General features: G+C 37.4%; 1 protein-coding gene across 1 annotated transcript in view; it reads right to left on the bottom strand.

Annotated features, from left to right (window-relative positions):
* Nucleotides 1-2300: 2300 nt before the first annotated feature.
* Nucleotides 2301-11622, bottom strand: part of sv2ca (synaptic vesicle glycoprotein 2Ca) — a 35211-nt gene continuing 25889 nt past the window's right edge. Inside the window, exons 5-13 of the mRNA XM_015042182.1 lie at nucleotides 11096-11229; nucleotides 10619-10708; nucleotides 9343-9453; nucleotides 9155-9243; nucleotides 8640-8804; nucleotides 8345-8478; nucleotides 7692-7898; nucleotides 6799-6958; nucleotides 2301-6678 (exon numbers count right to left, since the gene is read on the bottom strand). Of these exons, the coding sequence (XP_014897668.1) occupies nucleotides 6495-6678; nucleotides 6799-6958; nucleotides 7692-7898; nucleotides 8345-8478; nucleotides 8640-8804; nucleotides 9155-9243; nucleotides 9343-9453; nucleotides 10619-10708; nucleotides 11096-11229 (1274 nt within the window). The 3' untranslated portion in view covers nucleotides 2301-6494. The remainder of the gene's footprint in view (nucleotides 6679-6798; nucleotides 6959-7691; nucleotides 7899-8344; nucleotides 8479-8639; nucleotides 8805-9154; nucleotides 9244-9342; nucleotides 9454-10618; nucleotides 10709-11095; nucleotides 11230-11622) is intronic.

Below are 11622 nucleotides of genomic sequence, written 5' to 3'. Positions count from 1 at the left end.
GTAACCTTTGCAACACCTGGTGGCCAAAAGGTGTGATAACACTTCAAAGAAAGAAACTCCATGCAGGAATCATTACAGTTTCGCTCAAGATTTTTCTTTCTTTTTGCTTTTAATCAGCTGTTGGGTTGAAAAATGTCGTTCTAAATATATAGTTGTTTTTCATGCTTATTCGGCTATCTTACATGCAAGTCTTTATTTCATGTACTGCATGCCAGCCCTACAAATATTTTTGTATTTTCCAATCCATGAATTAACCATGGCACCCATGATGAACTAATCTGAAAAATATTACTAATACAAAAAATATTGTCATGTTCACAATAATTGTAAGTTAACAGTCTAACAATAAAAGCATGTTTGTTTATTTTAATAGCTGCACCTGTTCATATTAATGACCTCCCAGTGGATCAGACGCTAAATTTGTACGTTTCTGAAAACCATAGTATGAGAATCAGTGCTCTTTGTAATTACATTAATACTTTACTGATAAACATATACAAATAGAGCATATTTTTATGGTCAGTAAATATCTAATAATGAAAAACCTCATATTGCATTTAGCAGCACTTACTTTTGACTTCAGGAAGACAAACAACTTAAATGTAATGTGATATATAAAGGAATGAACTTCTTTGTTCATTCCTTTGTTTTGCTCACCAAAACCTAAATATAAACCAACTGAGAATTTTGTTCTGCTCTGTGACTGTTTTGAAAGGAAAAATTGAGAAAATTTCAGTCTCTAAGTTCTGAAAAGTGGTAAAGTTATACTTAAGACTTGCAGCTGGGACTGAAGCTGAATTCAAGATTCAAGAGTTATGTGCTTTACCTGTATTTACAAGATAGTGCAAGGGATTTGTTTCTGAACACTGCACATGAATGGAAAACACTGAATATATTTCCAGGTGTACTATATGAATCCTGCCGCAATTAACTGTATTTAATTACTCGACTTTTATCCAGTAGGTGGCAGCATAATTCAAGCTTAATGAACGCTACGACAGAAAACATAACACTTTAAAATTTCTCTTCCCTCCGTCATCTGGCAGTTTACATATGAGAGTTCCTAAATTTAATGTACGAGTTTGATATAACTTTCAGATCTGAATGCTTATTTTAAAATCAGGCTTTTATGAGGAAGTCTTTCAACAAACCTCCCTCAAATTTCACTTTTTAAAAAAATTACAGAAAATGGTTCTCTACATGTTTGCATGTGCAAAACCAATCAGTAGATGAAGAAAGGAACTGTATTCGTGAGCTAAATTGTGTATTTTCTGCAAACTACAAACAGAACTCCATACTGGTGAAAAATGTAAGCGGCTAAGTGAAGTAAAATACAATAAATATCAAAACAAATATTATGTCGTCATACGATTTACCAAGTTAAGGTAGTAAAATGAAAGCACAACATGGTTTGGAAGAGAACATAACTTTTATTATACTGCATATGTTCAAAAGCAGCCCAGACAGCAGCCTCTGTCTTTCCAGTGTCTCATATCGTACACAGCGAGTCATTTGGCAAATCTTTATTCACATTTCTTTTCTTTTTTTTTACACTTTTCAACACCTGAACACACATCTCAGTCATCCTCTGGCTGCCTTTGCAATATTATTGACGGCTTTATTCTCCACATACGTTTGACTACCTTCAAAAAAAAAAAAAAAAAAAAGAATAAAAAACTAAAAAAAAAAAAAAATTCAATTTTTTCCTCAGCAAACTCAAAATGTTGCCATCACTTTCTGCCAGGAAAATTTACAGCAACAACACAAAGGTAAAAAGAAATGAACCCTGGAGCTGGTCCTACAAACATGCAAGTTTGCTCACGCACACACAGAGCAATAGCAGGTGAAAGGCAAAGACACACACACACGCACACACACATAGATGTACAACAGAGATACATGACAATAAAGGGACTATCACCAGGAGACAAATGATTCTGAGGAAGCTTGCACACATTTAACTCAGAAATTCACATATATTAGCTTTGATATGTACAGAATATTTACATTCATTCATCCATATAGACACACACACACACACACAAACACACACACAGTTTGCTCAGTTTCTGTCTTTTTTAGAATACAGTCATCCATGTACACACACACTCACACACGCACACACACAAATACAGTACATGTAGCTTTTATACCAAATCCTTCAGTCCTGACAGGTAACAGCCTGATCTGGCACTGAGCCTTTAATATATCCACAACCAGGCAGATCACTCTGTCTCACACTTATGCTACAGATAGCAGTCAGCAGTGCTGGGTATTAATGATTGCATTGTATTTATATGTTTGTTGACTGCAATGCTCTTGGTTCAAGAATAGTTAAACCAGGATTGGCTGAGCAACAGCGCAATACTTCAGTATATATTTTCCAACCCATTTTGCAAAATAGAGATAAATGTGAAGCTTACACAAACAATAGTGGGGCCTAGAGGGGGTTCTTTGTTTTTTAAGTGGCCCTATGTAAGAAGGCTTCAGTGAAGGGTATCCTACATACAACTACAGTCGACATACCACAAAGACAAAGAAATGTGGGGAAATAGAGAAATACAGAAAACAGAGATCACAGGCACAAACTAAACAAACAAGAATGAAAGAATGAGAATCTCAGTTTACCCATTCAAACAAAAGGAGAAACAATATGTGAGAAAATACAATTTTGGAGTTATGTAACTATGGAAATAGCAACATGACGTTAACATAGTTTTATTCCTTTTCAATGTGTTACCTCTTCTCATATTTTCTCTTCAACAGTGTATTGGGGGTCTCAGTATTGAGGAAACAGAACAAAATATTGCAACACAGTGAGTCTCACAAGTGTGTCACTTTTTTAGAAGCACATTATAGGAAACTGTCACAATGATCTACTTCAAATGAACAACTTTTGTTTTGAAAGTGCAAACATTCACATAGCACACACAGTACCTTGTGAAAATATTCATCCTTGCAATATTTTTACATTTTGTTACATCAAAAACACAAACCTCATTGGATTGTATTGGGATTTTATGTGATAAACCAACATAAAATCTTGAATAACTGAAGAGGAGGAGAAATCAGCATGAGAGTTTTTACAACGTTTTTACAAAAAATATTTTGAAGTGTGCCATACATGTGTATTCAGCCCTCTTTACTCTGGTACCAATAAATCACAGTAAAACCCACGCCCTTAAGAAATTACCTGAATTTGGCAATTTGAAATTAGTCAAGCTGTGTGTGTAATTTAGGGTGTTTTCTCACCTGTAATTCAAATATTTCTAGTTCAAATTCATCGACTTTATTTGTAATTATTTTGTGGTTTAGTTTCTTTTTTTCACAAAATCCAAGCAAAGCAAAACAAAAATTGGCAGTACAAACAAGGCAAAAATGTTGAGTCTGTTTATACCTATTCTCAAATGTACTTTAAGAATACACCCTAAAGTTGAATGGGGGTCTATGCTCTAAGAAAAACTCATGCAGCAGACTGGCATTTTGCTCAGGCTTGTAGTAAATGCCTAGGTGGCAGCTGTGTCGACTTGGGGTCAGGTCACATTCACAAACCAAGACCGTCTTGGTACAGTCTTGGAACCGTACCAAGACCGTCTGGCAGAGGAGGAATTGTGTACAAAAAAATAAAAATAAATGCACCAGGGGAGAAACAAACCAGAGCTAAATGATAATGTAGCCTTTTGACCTACAGGTAAAATACTAAGGGTAACAAAAAATGTACAGTTTGAGTAAACGACGCCCACAGTAAAAATAGTGGTGGTAGCGTCATTGTTTGGGGAGGTTTTTCCTCAGCAGGGATATAAAAGCCAGTAAGAGTTGATGGGAGAATGGATGGAGCTAAAGCTGGAAGAGCCGTGTCAATAAAGATTGGCAAGTTATAAAGTATTGATCCAGATGGCTAAATATACATGAAAGTCACACTTTTCGAATTTTTTTAAAACAAACTAAAGGAAGTCATTTGTTAATTTCTATCTACTTCGAAATTATGCAATTCTTGCCATTGGTCTATCACAGAGTACAAACACTTTGGCAAATCACTGGAAATTGAATAATCCAAGACAGAGTGGGACTAAATAAATAAATAAATAAACCATTAATTTCAGTATGTCCATTTACACTCAGGTTTATTTCTCTCATTTTCCTATAACCTTTGGAAAGTGCAAGACTATGGGCAGACTGATCCTGTCAAGGAGAGGCACATCCTAAAAAAGGCCATTCAGTATTTATAATTTATTTTATTTTATTTTTTAAGAAAATGGCAGGAACAGTCACAGAGACAGGATTCAACACAAAACTTACATCAGAAAACAAATTCTGAAACAGAATGGCAAATATCTATATCTGGAGTAAAACTACTACCTTTTCAGCTTTCACAGTCACACACCGGGTAACAAAGGTGTCATCCTCATATTTAACATCACATACATTTAACGGTACAAGAAAATATAATCTATACTATGGCCTTTTCAATTCAAGGTTGAGATTATGCAAATGGCTTGGTTCCCTGAATAAATGATCTACTCTCAAACGTTGGTCTAGTCTGAGCAAAATACTCAAAAAAAAATTAAGTGGTGCAGGTTTAGAGATTAATAAAAGTGTGTCAATATGTCAGAAGTTTACTCATCTCACACTATTTACGTATCTAGCAACTTTCTGCAACAAATGTTCGTTGCTCAGAGTGCGAGTCCTGCAGGTGAGCCAGGTGTCAATGAGTCCTCTCTGTCTGATCAGGAGCTCCCACGCTGTCGCACAACAGCTTGGTTGTGCTCATTACAGCTTGTTTTTCACTTTTCTCCCCATCTGGCCCGTCTTAATAAGACTGTATCAATATTAAAAGCCTCAAGCTTCCGTCATAAGGTGTCTCTATGTAAGGTTGTGACTGGAGCTGGAGGATGCAATCAGTCAAAAAAAAAAAAAAAAAAAAAAACTGAGCAGATGTTAACCTGCTCAGTCTTATGGAGCAGGTTAACATCTGGGTTTGTGAAGATGTGATTTACTAGTGAGTGGATTTAGCAGAAGTACAGCAGATTGCTAAAGTATAAAAAAAAAAACCGTGGACATTTTCAAATTTTGTCACGTTACGACTGCCAACTTTTCCAGGACTTGACGTAGGGGATGCATTTTGTTTCTCCTTGTGTCTGGAATAGACTTTCTAAAAACCTGAGACGTCCAGCAAGTGTCACTTCTTTCAAATCATGACCAAAAAAAAAAAAAAAAAACATTTTAATAATGCAGCTTTCAACTCAAAAATCTGACTCATGAACTATTTTCTTGATCATTCAAAATTAAACTTGAATTCAAATTAATTTGGATTTAAATCTGCATTTTAATAGTTGTTTCTTCTCTGTGCTTGACAAATTAAGCTCTATTTTACCAGGGAGGTTTTTTTTTTTTTTCTTTTTGTTTAGTAAAGCATTTTTTACTGCTTTATGTTGTAATGATGTGTAGCTATTTGGACTTTTAGCTTCATTTGTGTTTTCAGTTTTAATCATTAATAGTTACTTAGATCTGGTCTTCCTTATTCTGTGTGTTTTACATCTTGGTTTATTATTATTATTTGAGTATTAGATCAGTTTTCCTTTTGTTGCTGTTGTTAATTTTGAAAACAGCTTTGTTTCTCATTTAGTTAGATTTTCTCCCTTACTTATGCTCCTCCTTCCCTTGACTTGTCTCTCACCTCAGCTCATTTCTCCTAATTTTCCTCTCTTCCCCACTCATGACTACCTCTTCTGGTGGTCATATTATTCTGCACTCCTTCCTCAGTACATATCGGGTCTCCACTGGATCCTTTTGTTGCACTCTGCGATATTCTGCGATTCCTTTCGCAAGCTCTCTGGTCGGCTCCCTGCCGGCTTCTCGTGCCTCGCTGGAAGTCTTCTTTGGATTTAGCAATAAAGCTTCTGCACTCCACCTGCTGCCTCCTGTTATCTGCACTTTGCTCCTACCTAGAACCAAACATTACAACATGGTGCTTCATTTCCACTCACTCTGCCTTACAAACGTCAATGCTTGTTTGTTTTTTGTTTTGTTTGTGATAGACCAACACAAAGTAGAATATAGTCAAAATAAAAGACTAAATTATGGATGATTTTTCTAAATTTTCAAAAATTCTGAGAAGTACAGAGTTCCTTTTCGTTGATCCTCGTTAATACAATCCAGAGCAATCAGCTGACTGCAGACACTGCTAAATAAAGTCCACCTGTGTGTAAATTAATCTCCATATAAATGCACCTGCTCTGTTTTGCCCTTTAAGAACATTAGCAAACAAACATCATCACGAAGACCACAATTTTCAGATTTTCTCTTTGTGTTAGTCTGTCACGTAAGTTCCAATTAGTAAAATAAAGTTTGTTATAATATGACAGTATGTGGAAAAAAATCCAAATTTTTTCTTAAAATTAACACACTCAGGGCAAACCAAGCCACTTGCACTCCCTATGGAAAGCTCTTTTGGCCTTCTTGAGAACTCACAGGACTCATCCAAGTTGATGGAGTTACATAAGGACATTTGACCGAGTGTCGGGCAGCCGCAGCCCCACCAGCCCCCCTCCAACGAGCACCGACGAGGCCATGAGGATGGGGACGGCCTTGGTGATGCCAACAAGTGAGCCAAAGATCAGGTTCCCCAGCACAGCAGCAAGCTTGCACAAGGCGTTACAGAAACCGAAGCCTGTTCCTCTGCAGGGAGAAACGTCAGGAACAAAATGAGAGTTAATGGAAACAAAGGTAAAAAAAAGAAAATCATTAATGTCAGTCGATCAAAAAGACATCTTTGATTAATCTGCCTGTCCTCCTCACCTTCTGACAGTGGGGAAAGACTCCGTAGTGACCACATCCAGGGAGTTCCAGGCCGAAATGCTCAGACCGTTGTAAAGGCACAACATGAAAATCATCATGGACTCACTGGTGCCAAACCACAAGAAGAAACAGCTGATACCAGACAGGATCATGGAGCCACCTGATGGAAGTGACCAGATAAAAGCACTTTATTTCATCTCAGCCAGTTTAGTATTTAACTGTCAATATCTAAAGATAAGAACAAGTTAGATCAGAGATATATGTGATTAAATCAAATTAACTTATCCTGTTTTAGACCCATTGGTATTATAAGTTAATGATCCAGAAAAAAAGGCCACTCCAAGAGAAAGACATCATTACTCCAAAAATGAGATGAAAAGCCAAAGTATAATAAGCAAATGCACTCAGGGACAAATACCTTCAATTTTCTGATGAAACTTAGTTTTTTGAAACTACAAGCCATTAATTAAAAAAAAAAAAAAAAAAAGACGTAGCTTGCAAGCTTGAAAATAATATAGCTGTAAAGTTCAGTGTTTGCAGCATCATGGAAAGAGCAAGATCTGAAAAAAAAACAAAAAAAAATAAAAACAGCCAAGACATCATCCAGAGGGTTCAACTTTGGGCAAACAGACAATTTTTCTGTTTGGAAAAATAATCTTTTTTCCAAACGGGAAAACTGAATTAGTTACAAAGTGACCTAAGGACATCAAAGACTGTAATTTGGCATGGACATCACAAAGATTCGATTTTAGTACCATAGAAAAATTTGGGCTGATTTACACCAGAGTGAAAACATTTTTTTTGCCTTATTATTAGTGTATGTAAATATCGGGTTTCAACTGTGCTAAAAAAAAAAAAGGCTAATCAGGGACACATTCAACCCGTTACCGTACCTAACATGGACAAACGCCCGATTTTGTCCATCAGAAGAGCAGACACAATGTTGCCAGGAAGAACAGCCAGTGTTCCCAGAAAGTTGATGAAGTAAACCCAGTAGGCACTGTAGTCATCAACAAATGTCATCTGGCACCCAGTCTTGTTGTGGGTGAAAGTGCTGTTAATCACCTCTGTGCCCTCGACCAGCTTGGATTCATCAATATCTGCAGAAAGAACGAAGCAAAGCAAATCTTAAGGATTCTTAGTAATCTGACCAGCAATGACGATAAAACACGAAACTCATTTTTGTGCAAATCCTAATTTTAGTGCACTTTTCTTATCATTAGCAGGAATATTGCAGATGAAGCAAATCAAACATGTTTCTGTGTTAAAAACTGAGTCCTCATCTGAATTTGATTCCAGCAAAGCCTTTTTGAAGAACCAATGTTTCTGCGACGCATGGAAAAGAAAACATTTTGGACTTGTTTTATCGAGACATGCACAATGTTTCCTGAAAGATGCAACTTCTTAAATCAGGATAGACTTTTTTTTTTTAGAAATGTGGTCGTGTCAGTCATGAGTTTTATGACATGAGGTGCATGTAACGCGAAGTTTTATCTTATTTTGACACGACCTCTACAGCATTTTATGATTAAAGGAAAGTTCTCACCTGTGTTGAAGAAGAAAGTGTCAATAAACGTACAGTTCTTGAACAAGGAACCCACCGACGTCACATCGTCAAAGGTGCAGTAACGAAACGTGGAGTCAATAAAGGTGACGGATTTCAGCTTCATGTTGACGAACCTAAATGAGAACCATTATATCCTGAATAAATTAATCGGCGTTGGTACAGCGGTTAACATATAATTAAATTTACAGTCGACATACAGTATGGTTATACTTAAATATAGATACTTCTTAAAGATATTGCATCTACTACTCATGTAGTTGAGCAGACGTCTTACTGGTCGTGAATAAATGTCCCATTTCTGTGTATCTGGTTCTCCAGGGTGAAGTTGAAGGTGAAGCCTTCAATGCGTTCGTTAATGTGGATCTGCACTTTGGAAGCATATTCATCCGCCTGAAGGTGCTTGATGACATCAGGGAACCAAACAGACAGACCATAATACCTGCAAAGATAAAAGACAATAGTCTTGCTCCACATCAAATAGCAGGTAAAACCAAATATTGTTGGGGTTAAGCTATGGTCTGATAAAAAACAAACAGGTAGTGGAAGACCAGTGGACACCATTTTTCAAAAAGTGATTTCATGGTTTTTATTTGTACGTCTTTCCGCCTCTCCAGTGGATCCTTATCGACACACGGGGTTTGATTCATGTCTGGACTGCCCAACGTTTGAACAGCAGAGAGATCAAGATGACAGAACTGTGATGTGGTCCTGAAGCTATTATCTGACCAAAAAGAAACCCCCCCCTTTTTTTTTATCTATACCAAAGATTGGATCAGGAGAACATCTCACCCGAAGGACAGCGTGAACCACACTATGGCCAGTCGCATCGTGTTTTCCTGCATAGGATACTTGAAGCACTTCATGAGGTTTAGATAGATCTAAAAACAAAAGAGAGAGAAAAAAATCAGATTATATTTCACATTCATATTGTGATAACGCCAATAGAGTAGAGGAGGGTGAACAGCAAATATATTTACCCCATGTATTTCAGCTTTAATCCTGAAGAAAAATTTGGAAACCGGGTTTCCAGTTCCTGATTCCATTTCAACCAACTCATCCAGTTGTCTAGGGATTTTTATCCTGTTTACCTGTTGAATTAGTAATAAAACAAAGTAGCATAAATATTCACAGTACAATAGTTAAGTTCAGGTTTGTGTTTTTATATTTTTCACGTGCATGAATGTCTTAGAATATATTTCAATAATTGGTGCACAGCAATTAGACATTAAAGTATTACAAGAACAACTATTTCAATGTGGTCCGATACTATAACGTTAAATCAATAAATAAATACAAAAATAAATAAATACAAATGTTGACTAATGTGCTTAAAATAAATGTTGAACTACTAAGCAAAAAGAAATATCTGAATAATCAATAAAAGTTGCAGTATAACCACACACACAACTGCTTAACTCAAGTTAAAAGCCACTGAAAATGAATGTTGTTCTAGCAGACTTAAATTGATCTGCAGTTTGCGAAGCTCTGATTTTCAAAGTCCACCATAGAAAAAGTTTTGCAACATCTGCTGATTAGCCTTGTTGAGTGGGGGCCACTGAAAGCAAGAGTTGATCCAAGTGTGCTGGCTGGATTGTGAGAGTGAAGCAGATCAGATAAATAATGTGGTGCCATTAAGGCGTCTAAAAGTTAACATGTAGTGAAATTTGAATCTGAATTGGTTGAACTGGGTTTTATTTTGGGTTTTGGGAGTAAAGGGGGGTAAAGCCAACTCAACACCACCCATTTAAATTATCCTACTTCCATAGTTATGCACGCCTTTTTAGTTTATCCCAGAAAACCCCAACAAATAGATCATATTATATGGTTGCAAATTGTTTTTTTGTGAAGCATTTTACATTTCTCCCAATTTCTAATGTACTAATTAGACAGCAGAGCGCCGGATAGCACTATTGTACCGAATTAGACAATTTGTGAGCTTATTATGTAGCATGGTTTCCTCTTTCCATGTGACTCAATGTGAAATATCAGTGAAGTCAAAATTATGCATTTGCAGTGCAGAATTAATTCAAGAAACTTGTCTTGACTAAGCAGCTTTCCCAAAGTGCAGCCCAAGCAGCAAATAAGTCTGAATGACAAGAAACGGCTCTTAGACCCCGTCGTAATTCAGACATGATCCTGCCTAGTGAAAGAATCCAAACCTGTCCCTGTGGTGGCAGAAAATAAGCCTCTTTGCTTCCTTAAGCATAGGAAAAACCCAGCCGAGACTGCGAAACGTCCGTCGCAAACACTCACAGTGAAGACTTTCTCCGGCTGCCCACGTGCTCTCATGTTGGTGTCGTGGATCTGCTTGAGGATCATCCAGCCCTCGTCGTGCTTCCCAACCTGTCAGGAAGGAGAGAGAAACGGGTGACGGCGAAGACGAGACACATTCACCGGACGCGTCTTCCAGCAACAACTTCACGTCAGCAATTACTGTGCGCGAAGTCGGTCCTTTGATATGTCGGCGGTGATTCACGACAGAGGATGACGATCCGCCAGCAGAACAGCCAGCTGTTAGAGATCTCGATGCTTTTGTTTTCCAAACATGCAGGAGGCCAGTTGTGCATGACTCACACCGTTTTAGACTGATCAAATCCATGAATTTGTAAAAATCCGTACTCTTAAACAGTTGTGGACAACATTTTTTTTTTTTTTTTTGTAGAAATGACTAACAAAGCACACGCAGCTGAGCAATAATAGGTTTCTAGTTATTCAGAAAGGGCTCATTACCTCAAGGTAGTATCTGGGGCTCTCCGGCATGAAGGTAAGAGCCACCACAGCGCACACACACGGCAGGGCGCAAACGACGACAAAAACCCTCCAGCTGTGAAACTGGTATGCTGACCCCATGCTGAAGCTCCAACCTGCAGTTTGTGGAAAACAGTCATTTTCAAAATCATTTTATTTACATCCAATCTCATCAAATCTTATCAATAAAGAACCTTAGCTTCCCTCAGTGGGCAGCAGCGCTGAACAGAAAAAAAAAAAAACATAATGTATGAATGGGTCTTTCTGTCACATATTTAGGAGCAATTATTTTGCCACTGATCCAGAACGCTGCTGCTCGTGTTCTCACTAAAACCAGGAAGATAGAGCACATAACACCAGTTTTAAAGTCCCTACACTGGCTCCCTGTAGCTCAAAGAACAGACTTTAAAATACTGTTAGTTTATAAATCGCTGAACGGTTTAGCACCACAATACCTTAAAGATCTGTTATTGTTGTACCAACCGTCTAGACCCCTCAGATCTTCTGGT

This window comes from Poecilia latipinna, unplaced genomic scaffold, assembly GCF_001443285.1.
Source record: "Poecilia latipinna isolate Pla-1442-1.1 unplaced genomic scaffold, P_latipinna-1.0 Scaffold580, whole genome shotgun sequence".
Lineage (NCBI taxonomy): Eukaryota > Metazoa > Chordata > Actinopteri > Cyprinodontiformes > Poeciliidae > Poecilia > Poecilia latipinna.
The sequence above is the reverse complement of the archived record's forward strand: the minus strand, read 5'-3'. Positions and strand labels throughout refer to the sequence as shown.